Raw genomic sequence first — 15,478 nt, 5'->3', positions numbered from 1 at the left:
CGTTTCCGTCTCAACTGGTGCAGAAACGCGGCGTTTCCGTCCCGACTGGTGCAGAAACGCGGCGTTTCCGTCCCGACTGGTGCAGAAACGAAGCGTTTCCGTCCCAACTGATGCAGAAACGAAGCGTTTCCGTCCCAACCGGTGCAGAAACGAAGCGTTTCCGTCCCGACCGGTGCAGAAACGAAGCGTTTCCGTCCCGACCGGTGCAGAAACGAAGCGTTTCCGTCCCGACCGGTGCAGAAACGAAGCGTTTCCGTCCCGACCGGTGCAGAAACGAAGCGTTTCCGTCCCAACCGGTGCAGAAACGAAGCGTTTCCGTCCCAACCGGTGCAGAAACGAAGCGTTTCCGTCCCAACCGGTGCAGAAACGAAGCGTTTCCGTTCCAACCGGTGCAGAAACGAAGCGTTTCCGTCCCAACCGGTGCAGAAACGAAGCGTTTCCGTCCCAACTGGTGCAGAAACGAAGCGTTTCCGTCCCAACTGGTGCAGAAACGAAGCGTTTCCGTCCCAACCGGTGCAGAAACGAAGCGTTTCCGTCCCAACTGGTGCAGAAACGAAGCGTTTCCGTCCCAACTGGTGCAGAAACGAAGCGTTTCCGTCCCAACCGGTGCAGAAACGAAGCGTTTCCGTTCCAACCGGTGCAGAAACGCGGCGTTTCCGTTCCAACCGGTGCAGAAACGAAGCGTTTCCGTCCCAACTGGTGCAGAAACGAAGCGTTTCCGTCCCAACCGGTGCAGAAACGAAGCGTTTCCGTCCCAACTGGTGCAGAAACGAAGCGTTTCCGTCCCAACCGGTGCAGAAACGAAGCGTTTCCGTCCCAACTGGTGCAGAACCGAAGCGTTTCCGTCCCAACTGGTGCAGAAACTAAGCGTTTCCGTCCCAACTGGTGCAGAAACGCGGCGTTTCCGTCCCAACTGGTGCAGAAACGAAGCGTTTCCGTCCCAACTGGTGCAGAAACGAAGCGTTTCCGTCCCAACTGGTGCAGAAACGAAGCGTTTCCGTCCCAACCGGTGCAGAACCGAAGCGTTTCCGTCCCAACTGGTGCAGAAACTAAGCGTTTCCGTCCCAACCGGTGCAGAAACGCAGCGTTTCCGTCCCAACTGGTGCAGAAACTAAGCGTTTCCGTCCCAACCGGTGCAGAACCGAAGCGTTTCCGTCCCAACTGGTGCAGAAACTAAGCGTTTCCGTCCCAACTGGTGCAGAAACGAAGCGTTTCCGTCCCAACCGGTGCAGAAACGCGGCGTTTCCGTCCCAACCGGTGCAGAAACGAAGCGTTTCCGTTCCAACTGGTGCAGAAACGCAGCGTTTCCGTCCCAACTGGTTCAGAAACGCGGCGTTTCCGTCCCAACTGGTGCAGAAACGAAGCGTTTCCGTCCCGACTGGTGCAGAAACGAAGCGTTTCCGTCCCAACCGGTGCAGAAACGAAGCGTTTCCGTCCCAACCGGTGCAGAAACGAAGCGTTTCCGTCCCAACCGGTGCAGAACCGAAGCGTTTCCGTCCCAACCGGTGCAGAACCGAAGCGTTTCCGTCCCAACTGGTGCAGAAACTAAGCGTTTCCGTCCCAACTGGTGCAGAAACTAAGCGTTTCCGTCCCAACTGGTGCAGAAACGCAGCGTTTCCGTCCCAACTGGTGCAGAAACGAAGCGTTTCCGTCCCAACCGGTGCAGAAACGAAGCGTTTCCGTCCCAACTGGTGCAGAAACGAAGCGTTTCCGTCCCAACTGGTGCAGAAACTAAGCGTTTCCGTCCCAACTGGTTCAGAAACACGGCGTTTCCGTCCCAACTGGTGCAGAACCGAAGCGTTTCCGTCCCAACTGGTGCAGAAACGAAGCGTTTCCGTCCCAACTGGTTCAGAAACGAGGCGTTTCCGTCCCAACTGGTGCAGAAACGAAGCGTTTCCGTCCCAACCGGTTCAGAAACGAAGCGTTTCCGTCCCAACTGGTGCAGAACCGAAGCGTTTCCGTCCCAACTGGTGCAGAAACGAAGCGTTTCCGTCCCAACTGGTGCAGAAACGAAGCGTTTCCGTCCCAACTGGTTCAGAAACGAGGCGTTTCCGTCCCAACTGGTGCAGAAACGAGGCGTTTCCGTCCCAACTGGTGCAGAAACGAAGCGTTTCCGTCCCAACTGGTGCAGAAACGAAGCGTTTCCGTCCCAACCGGTGCAGAAACGCGGCGTTTCCGTCCCAACCGGTGCAGAAACTAAGCGTTTCCGTTCCAACTGGTGCAGAAACTAAGCGTTTCCGTTCCAACTGGTGCAGAAACGCAGCGTTTCCGTTCCAACTGGTGCAGAAACGCAGCGTTTCCGTCCCAACTGGTGCAGAAACTCAGCGTTTCCGTCCCAACCGGTTCAGAAACGCGGCGTTTCCGTCCCAACCGGTGCAGAAACGCGGCGTTTCCGTCCCAACCGGTGCAGAAACGCAGCGTTTCCGTCCCAACTGGTTCAGAAACGCGGCGTTTCCGTCCCAACCGGTGCAGAAACGCGGCGTTTCCGTCCCAACCGGTGCAGAAACGAAGCGTTTCCGTTCCAACCGGTGCAGAAACGCAGCGTTTCCGTCCCAACTGGTTCAGAAACGCGGCGTTTCCGTCCCAACCGGTGCAGAAACGCTGCGTTTCCGTCCCAACCGGTTCAGAAACGCGGCGTTTCCGTCCCAACCGGTGCAGAAACGCTGCGTTTCCGTCCCAACCGGTGCAGAAACGCAGCGTTTCCGTCCCAACCGGTTCAGAAACGCGGCGTTTCCGTCCCAACCGGTGCAGAAACGCGGCGTTTCCGTCCCAACCGGTGCAGAAACGCGGCGTTTCCGTCCCAACCGGTGCAGAAACGAAGCGTTTCCGTTCCAACCGGTGCAGAAACGAAGCGTTTCCGTTCCAACTGGTGCAGAAACGCAGCGTTTCCGTCCCAACTGGTGCAGAAACGAAGCGTTTCCGTCCCAACTGGTGCAGAAACGCGGCGTTTCCGTCCCCACTGGTGCAGAAACGAAGCGTTTCCGTCCCAACCGGTGCAGAAACGAAGCGTTTCCGTCCCAACCGGTGCAGAAACGAAGCGTTTCCGTCCCAACCGGTGCAGAAACGCGGCGTTTCTGTCCCAACTGGTGCAGAAACGAAGCGTTTCCGTCCCAACTGGTTCAGAAACGAAGCGTTTCCGTTCCAACTGGTGCAGAAACGAAGCGTTTCCGTCCCAACTGGTGCAGAAACGAAGCGTTTCCGTCCCAACTGGTGCAGAAACGAAGCGTTTCCGTTCCAACTGGTGCAGAAACGCAGCGTTTCCGTCCCAACCGGTGCAGAAACGCGGCGTTTCCGTCCCAACTGGTGCAGAAACGAAGCGTTTCCGTCCCAACTGGTGCAGAAACGAAGCGTTTCCGTTCCAACTGGTGCAGAAACGCGGCGTTTCCGTCCCGACTGGTTCAGAAACGAAGCGTTTCCGTCCCGACTGGTGCAGAAACGCGTCCCATGTGTGGTCACATGATCTCTCACGGGTCTCGCTCATGTCTCCTTCTGCAGTTTGGGGACGCAGGACTGAGGTTGTTGTCCGAGCACCTGGCCTGTCTGCAGGTTCTGAACTTGTGTGAGACCCCCGTCACCGACGCCGGTCTGCTGGCGCTCAGCTGTAAGCGCACACGCACAAACATGGCTGAACTCCACATAAAGTGCCGATGAATGATGCTGTAACTAACCGTGTCGTTTCAGCCATGAAGAGTCTGTGCAGTCTGAACATGAACAGCACCAAGCTCACCGCCGACACATACGAAGACCTCAAGGTAACGTACACCGAACCAGATTAGCTTTTACAGCTTTTACAGCTTTTACAGCTTTTAGAGCTTTTAGAGCTTGTATCACACAGCAGAAGACGCAGGAGTTTACCTTGTTTTATCAAATCAAATCAAATTTATTTGTAGCACATTTCATGTACAAACAGTTCAAAGTGCTTCTCATAAAATAAAAGCATTGCAGCAGGGAGTGCAAGAAGCATTAAAAATACATAAAAGAATATAAAGAGAAACAAATGAAATCATTTAAATGAATTTAAAAACAAGCAACAGTCCAGATAAGTTCAAAGATATCGTGCAGATTTCATGCATAGACACATGAGAAAATAAATGTTTTAACCTTTTTAAAAAAAATTTATTTTTAGCATCCAGTCAGATACAAACATGAGGCTTCGATGTAAACGTACTTTATTTATTTACAGCCCTTTACAGACAATCCTTACGGTGTACCAAAGTGCTTTACAGCAGGTAATAAATAAAGTAAAGTAAAAACAATAAAAGAACAGTGAAAGCAATAAAATACAAGATAAAATAACATAAGTCATAGGGAAAGCCATTACCATACAATTGGTGCTTTTGTTTTGAAAACAGGAAGTGAACCTACCCTCGTTGTAGCTAACTTGAAACTGCTGTTTTGACAGGAAATGACGATCGGCGACGTCACGTTACGTTGCATCTTGGGTAGTTTGAGTATGAGTAGTAACCTCATGATGCATACCCAACATTTAGGAGAATCTAGTATGCGTCTAGTATCCAGGTTGAAGAAACACCTATTTTCAGCTTTGTTTGAATAAAGCTCCAAATCTGAAGCTCGAGTTTCAAAACTTAATCACATTTTAACTCCTGATTCTATCAGATTTTATCTATTGTACTTATTTCTTTCTTTTTTGTTTAAAATTTAAATCCTGCTTTTTATTTCTACTGTTTTAAAGCACTTTGAATCACCTTGTTGTTGGATTGTGCCGCACAGATAAAGCTGCCTCACATGCGTGTTCTCTGTGTGTTTCTGTGCAGGCCAAACTGCCCAACCTGAAAGACGTTGATGTTCGGTACACGGAGGCCTGGTGATCGTCCACGGTGCCTCAGCCCTCATGCATGATAACACACACACACACACACACACACACACACACACACACACACACACCAGCATCAACGGCATCATCAGGCCGGGAATGCCACCCCCCGTCCTGGCTTCAGGACCCCCTCATCTCACCTGTTACCCTCTGAGGAGGAGCTTTTCTCGGCTCCACGGACCTCATCCTTCGCTTCTTTTTACCAACGTCAGAGAACATTTCGGACCTGCTGTATTGTGACTGCACCGGGTCCCTTTTCTGTCTTGTTCAAACACGCTCTGGGTGTTTCTCCCACCCGATCTCCGCCTGCCTCTCCGGAGTTTCCCTCCCATCGCTGAGGAATATTCCTCCCTGTTTTTTTTGCCCTGGTGAGATGCCGGCTGAATACAGCAGTTCACATTCCCGATCATCTCTGATCCGATCCACGACGTAGCCCTTCGGCTCCGGCTTTCAGGTTCCAGCCTTTTCAAGTCTGTCATTGGGAAAACGAGGCTCCGCCTCTGAGAAAGGAAGACAGTGCCTACACCTCACACACAACGCACGCAAAAGGAGGAAAAAAAAGGTTTTTAATCAACTTGAATTAACATATTTTTCCAGACATCTGTGCTTTCATATTACGTGTGTTTCTATATAAAACATATATGAAGACGACCCTGTCTGATGACATTTTTGGAGGAAGTAAAATGGCCATGGCAGCGTTTTCCTTTCCTTTGGGTGTACATACTGACGATGACTCCCACCACCATGAACAGGACCGGTGTGTAGCAGCAGCTGGGTGGTCTGGGACTGCCTCGTATTTATGTTCAAGCCTCCTTTCTCTCCTGGATTTTCTCCTCACACTGATGGAGTCCTTTTTTTTTTTTTTTTTTTGCAATGCCAACAAGGACAAACAGCCACTTACGGAGTTCTCCGTTCGACGCCATGGCGACGACCTGTAAGCCACGCCCCTTCACCAGCTGAGAGTTGTATATTTTCATATCCTCCGCTACTTTTCTGGCTCTGCTTTGGACCGTTTGGAAACAAAGAGAGGATGCCTGCCAAACATCCTCGCTGAGTTCCACCGTTGATCGACCGTGTGTCATCCGGCCAGCGTGAGCGGCGTTTCCATCCCAACTGGTGCAGAAACGCAGCGTATCCGTCCCAACTGGTGCAGAAACGAAGCGTTTCCGTCCCAACCGGTGCAGAAACGCAGCGTTTCCGTCCCAACCGGTGCAGAAACGCGGCGTTTCCGTCCCAACTGGTGCAGAAACGCAACGTTTCCGTCCCAACCGGTGCAGAAACGAAGCGTTTCCGTCCCAACCGGTGCAGAAACGCAGCGTTTCCGTCCCAACCGGTGCAGAAACGCAGCGTTTCCGTCCCAACCGGTTCAGAAACGCAGCGTTTTCGTCCCAACCGGTGCAGAAACGCAGCGTTTCCGTCCCAACTGGTGCAGAAACGCAACGTTTCCGTCCCAACCGGTGCAGAAACGCAGCGTTTCCGTCCCAACCGGTTCAGAAACGCAGCGTTTTCGTCCCAACTGGTGCAGAAACGCAGCGTTTCCGTCCCAACCGGTGCAGAAACGCAACGTTTCCGTCCCAACCGGTGCAGAAACGCAGCGTTTCCGTCCCAACCGGTGCAGAAACGCAGCGTTTCCGTCCCAACCGGTGCAGAAACGCAGCGTTTCCGTCCCAACTGGTGCAGAAACGCAACGTTTCCGTCCCAACCGGTGCAGAAACGAAGCGTTTTCGTCCCAACCGGTGCAGAAACGCAGCGTTTCCGTCCCAACTGGTGCAGAAACGCAACGTTTCCGTCCCAACCGGTGCAGAAACGAAGCGTTTTCGTCCCAACTGGTGCAGAAACGCAGCGTTTCCGTCCCAACCGGTGCAGAAACGAAGCGTTTTCGTCCCAACCGGTGCAGAAACGAAGCGTTTTTGTCCCAACCGGTGCAGAAACGAAGCGTTTCCGTCCCAACCGGTGCAGAAACGCAACGTTTCCGTCCCAACTGGTGCAGAAACGAAGCGTTTCCGTCCCAACCGGTGCAGAAACGAAGCGTTTCCGTCCCAACTGGTGCAGAAACGAAGCGTTTCCGTCCCAACCGGTGCAGAAACGCAGACGCCGTTCGTGTGTCTGGGGTCCGGTGACGGCTCGCAGGGCCTCTTGTGGACACGCCCTCTTTCTACTCTCACACCTCCTGTTTTCAGACGCTCTGCTGTGTTTATACTCTGCTACAACACGGGGACGGAACGGACACTTTTTAGACTTTTTAATCCTCGTCAGCAGATGGGACAGAATTGATGAACATGTTCCATCTCCACGTGCTACAAAGGGACAAACGATTGGAGGAGGCGTGTGCGCTACATTCCCTCTCGGCGTTGCCCCCGGCAACACTGCCCACCCTGCAGTGACTGCCCGGACTCGCTGCAGGCCTGTCGGACGCTTTTTCCTCCCCGTCCACACAAGCTCTGGGTGGATTTTTGTCTTTTAAACACGAGTCCGACTGCATCCATCCATCTGTGTAATTTATTGGTGTCGACCTGCAGAATGCTCCTGATGTTTTGTCCAATCACAGGACAGGACGCCGTCCACGAGATGCTTTGTTTCCTATTTATTGGGTGCCATGACAGCTTCTGTTTGGCCTGCAGACTCGGGGGATGTTCGACCGTCTTCGGGTCTCGCTTTAGGACATCGTGCTCTCTTTCATATCCTGTCTGATGTACATACACGTGTATATAGCGGTATTCGCCCTCTCTTATTCCTTTTTTGTGTTTCTCAGCCTGCTTTTATCGACGGGCTGCTGTTGCCTTCATCTTAACGTGTGTGTGGTTCTGTTTTTTTTTGGTTCTTTCCACACAAAGTGCACTGTAATCTAAAAAACTGTTTTCAATGCATCTAATCTTCTCGGTTTCCAGTGTTTCTTTGATTTGATCGGTTTAATCGAAGACGTGTTTCCTGTGTTCGTCTTTTTTTTGCACGTACATGTCGCTGCGTCGTCTAATATTTTTTTATTTTGTAATTTTTGTTTTATAAAAGCTTTGAAATATGATAAAGGGTTTGATCACTATCTCGCCGAGGTTAAAGACTGAAGTGGAGAGATCCTATTCAACAGTTTTCATGCCAGGATCTGCCCGTGCACCTATTGGTCGAGGCTGTTCAGGTGTGATAGATATTGATTTTCTAAGAAGCCAATCACACTTGGCACCTTTTTGACTGTAGCTGAGACTTATTCATTTATATGTGGCCATTTTTATATGAAAATGCTAATAGTTCTTGTTTTCTCAAGAATGTTGTTCAGATAATCATATCAGATGTGGAACACACTGACTGACATAATCCTTTTTAAATAAAGTTGGTCGTTCCACACGTCAGTGAGCTGATGTCTGACTTTACTGTAGTTTCATTTTATCCCCGATGTTTTTTTTGTTTTTTTTTAAGTGTGAATGTTTTAAAGGAACAGCTTTCATCTGGGAAATATACTTTAGTTTTTATAGAGTTATCGATAAGGAAAGCAATTCTAAAATATCATTTTATTGTTTATAGTACAGCCAGCAGCCAGTTAGCTTAGCTTAGCTTAAAGACGGGGAGAAACTGTGATCCAAAACCCTCCAACAAACAACTTTTAAATCACATTTGAAGTCTTTATTTACCTCAAACCAAAGTGGAAAGTGTTGATTGACAAATTCCCAGCAGCCAGTTTCCATCCAAATGTGCAAATTTCAGCCAGAAAATCAACTGAAGTGTGAACGCCCGATTCCGTCCGGTGCCATCGGGTCAACAGTGGGCGGAGCTAATTCTCCAGTCAGAGGAGGAGGAGGAGCTATAAAAGCAGTTTTCTGTTAGTTTCACCTTTTTAAATGGGAGTTTTAATCAGTAGACAGAAATCTGCTGCAAAATCAGCTGGATGGAAATGCTCATGAAGATAGTCAGACCCATGGAAGTAACCGCTCTCCACTGGGGAGGAAACTACAAAAAGGTGTAGTTCCACAAGCTTCAGTGGAGGTAAACACCAGAGATGGGGACTCAAGTCGACTCGAGTCGCTGTTTTAATGACTTGTGACTTGACTTGACAAAAAACAAAGGACTTAAAACTCGACTCGGACTTGGAAGTTAAAGACTCGGCACTTGACTTGAGACACGATGACTTGAATGACTTGAGTGTTAAGCAGCTAGCATAACTTCCAACTTTGTTCCTCATTTAAAGATCCATTCTGACCAGTAAGTGCTCGTCATATTAGCTAATATTATCCTGTTAGCCTAGCCGGTAGTTAGCTAACATTAGCTTGATATGATACGGGGTGGACAGGTTGGGCACATTGGCCAATGATGTTTACTGACAGTTACGTATATCTTTGTGTTTTCACTTTATTAAGATCAGATTCTGCAGGTAAAATTGCAATAATAAGGTGACTTTACTTTGACTTTACCAAGAAAAAATTACATGGGACTTGAAAGCTAAGACTTGAGACTTGCACATGTGTGACTTGGTCCCATCTCTGGTAAACACCTGAGGCTTGGAAGGGGCTGATACAGAGCAGCCCCCCCCCCCCCCCCCCCTTACATTCAGGCCAGTACCGTAGAGTTTAAACCTGTCATGGCTCAGCTAACCAGCTGCTGGCTGCAGCTTCTACTCATCACGCAGACATTGGGGGTCGGATCTCTTTTTAACCTGCTTTTTAAAGCAAGCGGGCGTATTTTCCAGAACTATTCCTTTACAGAATGTTGAGCTGCCGCTTGTCCAGACTGTGAGCCTGAGCTGGTTTTAGTGTAACTGTAGAATGGTTGGGTAGAGACGCCTCTCCTGTTCGGTATCCTGTGGAGCTCACTGCGCTTTCCTCCCCCCTCGTATGTCATCTCCCTCTCTTTTTTTCTTTTTTTCGCAAACTGTAAAGAGTTTCTGCTAACGTCCGAGTCGCGTGCAGCTGTGGTGGTTGTAATGGAAGGAAAACAGCCAGATGAGGCACATCCTGACAGCTGTGGCTGACTGAAGACGGACGGACGGAAGGTGTCCCGTTCCCTGTGGTGAAATGTGTCTGCAGCTGGAGGAGGGGTGCCCATCGTGTTGCTCTCTTTTTTTCAGGCGCATTGATCTGCTTCTCCTGCTGGGTTGTTATCATTAATATTATTATTATTATTATTATTATTATTGCTGCTGCTGCTGCTCTGTGGCTGTTGTAATAAAAAAAATTCAAAAGATCTTTGAGAGGAAAAATAACAACTATGATGTGAAATAGTTTCATTCAAAAATAAATTGTCTGTGAATATGTTTCAGTTGGGTGTCCTCGTGTGCTTTTTTTTTTTTTAATTTTTTTTTTACGTCTTTCCAGGAGACTAATTTATTTTTAACCATCACAGAACACACAAAAGGTTGATAACAGAGAAGCTGAATTGAGTTTAGATGTTACAATTAGCGCTGGGCAAGTTAACTCGTTATTATCGCGTTAACGCATTAATTATTTAACGCCAATGAATACTTTATCGCGCATTATTGCAGGGTTTATTATTTATTTTATTATCGTAAAAATCCAAAGTACAGACGAACATCTGAGTACAGCTCATCCATCCAACAACCTCACTCAGAGACTATCAGCTGTGATATTAATATGTTAAGTAGCGCTGGATGAGTTAACTCGTTATTATTGCGTTAACTCGTTAAATATTTTATCGCACATTAACGCAAGTTTTTAAAAAAAAAAATTGGGGCTTTCGTGCCTTTAATGGAAAGTTCAGAGAGACAGGAAGCAGGGGGCAGAGAGAGGGGGAACGACACGCAGCACAGGGCCGTCCGATGCGGGACTCAAACCAGCTGCAGCGAGGACTATAGCCTCTGTACATGGGGCGCCTGCTCAGCCCACTACGCCACGGACCACCCCTGTTTTATTATTTATTTTATTATTGTAAAAGTCTGCTGCTCACAGGCTTTTATTTTGTAAAAGTCAGTTGCTCACAGGCTTTTATTTTGTAAAAGTCTGTTGCTGTCTGCTGTGGAACAGGAAAAGAAAGTAATCGGCGGATCCACCAAACATGGAGAAGGGTACGGAACTTTTACTCGGCCATTTTCATGTTAAAGTTCTTCCAGACGGCGGAGTCGACAGAACCAAAGTCATCTGTAAACACAGCCAAGTTGAATTGTCTTCTCAGCGTAGTAGTTCCAGTCTAAAATATCACTTAAAGGTAAAACACACAACTGATAGCAGCAAGTCATTCAAGGAAACAGACAGTGGAGCGAGGCTTCTACATAAAAACTGCGTACAAATGCGATTAATCGTGATTAATTAGATTAAACATTTTAATCGTTGCCCAGGCCTAACTGTAATATCTGTGATGAATTCAACCTGCTGCAGAACACAGACTTCTGAGACATTCTGCGTAACGATGGCAACGATAGAGTTAACCCGCCGGAGCAGCTAAGCTGAAGAGGAGATTTTCTAGAATACAAAGAAGGGAAGAAAATAGAGAAAAAGTTGAAAGAGAGTTAAAGCGTTTCTTCAGGGGAAATGTGAGGTCACCGGCAGATAAAATGGACGAGCTTGGAGCCCCGATGAGGACCCCAAAGCCTCAGTCCTCCACACTGGAAAAAATCTAAATCTTACCAAGTATATTTTTCTCATTGAGTATCTCATTACACTTAATATAAGACACAACTGCCTAACAAGTACCATTTCAGCCAGATATAGGGACTTGTTTGAAGACAAAACATCTGGAATATCTTGTTAAATGAAAAAGTCTTGAAAACAAATTGTTTTGATTCATATTTCATATGAAACAACCTTTTTTTTTTACATTTGAAGAGGTTTTTAAGCTAATTTCAAGATCACTTTTAACTCAAAAGTCCCAAATATCACATTTTATTTCAAGAAATCTTGACAAGCCCATTTTGACTAGTTCCATTGGCAGATTTTTTTGCATATTTCAAACAGAAACGTCTTTTATTTGTTGTTTTTTTACTTATTTTTGGAGGGGCATTTTTTCCAGTGCACCTTTCATATAGAGTGGGATTTTACAGCCATCCACCCATTTTCTGTACCCAATAAATGCAATTCAGGGTTGCAGGGGGGGCTGGACTCTGTCCCAGCTGCCATTGGGCGAGAGGTGGGGTACACATTGGATGGGTGCCCAGTCCATCATAGGGCCACACAGAGACGAACAGCTCAGCTTTAAACCCTCCGACAGCTGGAAATTCTAAAGCAATCACACCAGCAGCTGAGAAATTTCCCAATCAGGGGAAATTTCAAAAGAATTTAGCTCGAAAAAGAAAGTGAGGTCAGGATGTGACCACATTTCACAACGAGTTCATGACTTTGTGACTTTTATGTCTCAACACGACCACTTTACTGCAGACGAAGTGTCACGGATGGACTGAGCAGCATGAGAAACAGCTTCATCTGGTCTCTCAGTTTAAAGAAATAAAAGAAATTTAAAGACATAAAAGTGTGCGAGCTTATATCCGTCCGATGAATGGTTCACTGGACCGTTTCAGCAGCTGTTCAGTGCACGGTTGGATTTCTCCTCGGGCCTTTTCTTACATTCTAAGCTCGCTGTTCGGTCACTGCTGGGTTGTAAACGTAGGACTGTGAGAGTCGTATCTCTGATGAAGATGAGGCAGAGGATCCTCAGTGAAATGCAACAGAGCAGGGGCGCTGCTGGGCATGCAGCTGTACGGGGGCACAGGCCCCCAGCCAGAACCCCCCCACCAACACCACCTTACTATATACACAAAATGAGCCTAAAGAACATTTATTCAAATGTGCACGAACCTCAACAGGTTTAACAGAGCTACAGGCTATCTAAGCAAATAAAGACACACTGGAAAAAATCAAAGTCTTACCAAGTATATTTGTCTTATTTCTCGTCAAAATATCTCATGTCACTTACTATAAGACACAACTGGCTAACAAGCACCATTTCAGCCAGATATAGGGACTTGTTTGAAGACAATACATCTGGAATATCTTGTTAAATGAAAAAGTCTTGAAACAAATTGTTTTGAGTCACATATCATATGAAACAACTTTATTTGGACGTTTGAAGCGGTTTTTAAGCTAATTTCAAGATCACTTTTATCTCAAAAGTCCAAAATATCACATTTTATTTCAAGAAATCTTGACAAGCCGATTTTCACTAGTTCCATTGGCAGATTTTTTTTGCTTATTTCAAGCAAAAAACGACTTTTATTTGTTGTTTTTTTTACTTATTTTTGGAGGGGCATTTTTTCCAGTGTGCTTTTGAGTTCAGCCATTTAGCTTTTCTATTCCTCCTTCTGTAGCTCATCAAACATAATCAAGTCAGCCTTTAATAAGAGGACATATTACTAAAAAAAAAACACAGGATGCAACAAAATAATGAACAATATTTCAGTCCAGGTACTGAACATGTTTTCATCTTACTGCGGCACGGTCAATAAATACTTCTACAAGAGGGAATAATGCAAAATAAAAACTCAGAATCTTAAATTAAGAGCAGCTGATATGGTCTGATAAGTTATTCCCCTGATTGAGTAGCCTTTTAAACTAGCCTACCCACATTTTACCCATTTATAATGCCTAAGGTGGTTCAGTAAATGGGCTATAAAAGGCAGATATTGTGTTTGCCATGGAAGCAGACGCTGTTTCAGCCTAAATACAAACGTTGTGTATTAGGTGTGAGAAATGGCAGCGGCCTATAGGTAGAAGTGAAAACCAATCTGTCACCTCCCCCCACTTCATGCTCAGCTCTCCTTGTTGCTTCTGACTCTCCTCTGAGAGAATTTCCTTGTGTCCATGACGACTAGGCTTCGATTGGCAGAATGTGTGGGCGACTTCCCGCTGATAAATATGACGTGCGGGCCGCAGTATCTTGCCTTCCAACTCTGATTTTGTGCGCTACGCGTCACGCACGATCCATTGGCTGAACATGCACAGACGCACCCAAAGCCTGCGAATACAACCTCTTCTCTTCACTCAACCTCTTCTCTTCACTCAAAAACTACAGAAAGATGCTGATGTTAAAAGTGTGTTTGCACAACAAATGTTATGGCACTTTCATTCATATGGCAGCACATTTAAAATAAAGCTAAATGCTAAAAGCTATACGCTACTTTTGGATTCATTTTTGGATTCTGCGTACAAATGAGATTAATCGTGATTAATCAGGGAAATCATGTGATTAATTAGATTAAACATTTTAATCGTTGCCCAGCCCTAACTGTATATATTTATAATTCTGTGCATATCTATTCTGCAGCTCTACAGTTATACACGGGGTGTGTGTGTTGATCACATACTGTAAGATCTTACTCTGGAAACATGAAGAAACAGCAGCATGGTCATCACTTTCACAACACCGCATCTGTATGAGCTGACAAACTAACTTCCTTATTCTATATCTCTATATCTCTGACTAAGCTCAGCTGTCTGAATGTCACGTTCAGTGGAAAAGGTTCAGAGCTCCACCTTTGACCCTTTGAAGCGTGGATACCCGACCCGTTTCTGGCAGAGTACTTGGGTGATCACAATCAGTGTTATTCTTCTAAATTCTTAGGACAGGACACCGTACAGCAGCTACCATAACAAGACACAACATGCCGTAGCATGTCATGTCATAAATACTCTAACAAAAATATTTACAAGACAGTAACAATAGATAGTTAGGCAATGTGGATACTACAATATACAATATACATTTTAACGCTAATTACAAGAGCTGTACTGAACAAATAATACACATTATAGCCTATGCTAATCTAAGACCTATACTAACCTATAACATAAGGAAAAATAAAAAATACAATGTTGGGCAATATTGCAGGTTGCAGTGCAAACAGCAGAGGAGGTAAGCATGTGAAAAGTATAAAGTGTGTAAAGTATAAGTGTAAGTGTTGAGTGTGTAAGTGATGAGAGTGCATTATAGTCTATTTAGGAGCCTGATGTCCTTAGGATAGAAACTGTTCTCCATTCTGCGGGTGTGAGACCGGAGGCTTCTGTACCGCCTACCAGAAGGCAGAATGGTGAACAGTCTGAAGGATGGGTGATGGCCGTCTTTTAGGATTCTGCCAGCTCTCCGAAGACATCTTGTGTGGTAGATGTCCTGAAGGGTTGGGAGTTTCCTACCGATGATGCACTCAGCAGATCGGACCGCACTGCGTAGGGCCTTACGGTCCGTGGCTGTGCAGCTCCCCAACCACACTGAGATGCTGCCAGTCAGGATGCTTTCTATGGTGCACCTATAGAAGTTGGTGAGGGTGACTGGATTCATGCCAAACTTCTTGAGTCTCCTCAGGAAGAAGAGGCGTTTCCGGGCAGCTTTGACCACCTTGTCTGTGTGGGCAGACCAGGTGGCTGATATTAACCCCAAGGAACTTGAAGCAGCTGACCTTTTCTACTTCAGATCCGTTGATGTGAAGGGGTGCATGCTCCACTCCCTGCCGCCTCCTAAAGTCCACGATCATCTCCTTAGTTTTGCTGATGTTGACAGAGAGGTAATTCTCCTGACACCATGTTGTTAGGGTGTCAACCTCCTCTCTGTAGGCTGACTCGTCACTGTTAGTGATGAGGCCCACGATGGTTGTGTCATCAGCAAACTTCACGATGAGGTTGGAACTGTGCGTTGACGCACAGTCATGTGTGAACAAGGAGAACAGGAGGGGGCTGAGCACACAACCCTGGGGAGTGCCAGTGTTTGTGACCACTG

General features: G+C 46.8%; 1 protein-coding gene across 2 annotated transcripts in view; it reads left to right on the top strand.

Moving 5' to 3' along the window:
- The window catches only part of cmip (c-Maf inducing protein), a 60,495-nt gene extending 54,503 nt beyond the window's left edge, over window positions 1-5,992 (top strand). The window contains exons 19-21 of one of the 2 annotated variants that reach the window (XM_075470748.1): window positions 3,496-3,601; window positions 3,682-3,752; window positions 4,776-5,992. In XM_075470748.1, the coding sequence (XP_075326863.1) occupies window positions 3,496-3,601; window positions 3,682-3,752; window positions 4,776-4,829 (231 nt within the window). In that variant the 3' untranslated portion in view covers window positions 4,830-5,992. The remainder of the gene's footprint in view (window positions 1-3,495; window positions 3,602-3,681; window positions 3,753-4,775) is intronic. The other variant, XM_075470749.1, reaches the window with a different exon arrangement.
- The last annotated feature ends 9,486 nt before the right edge of the window (window positions 5,993-15,478 follow it).

The sequence above is a fragment of the Odontesthes bonariensis genome, chromosome 7 (genome assembly GCF_027942865.1).
Source record: "Odontesthes bonariensis isolate fOdoBon6 chromosome 7, fOdoBon6.hap1, whole genome shotgun sequence".
Lineage (NCBI taxonomy): Eukaryota > Metazoa > Chordata > Actinopteri > Atheriniformes > Atherinopsidae > Odontesthes > Odontesthes bonariensis.
This window is presented reverse-complemented; position numbering and strand designations above follow the sequence as displayed.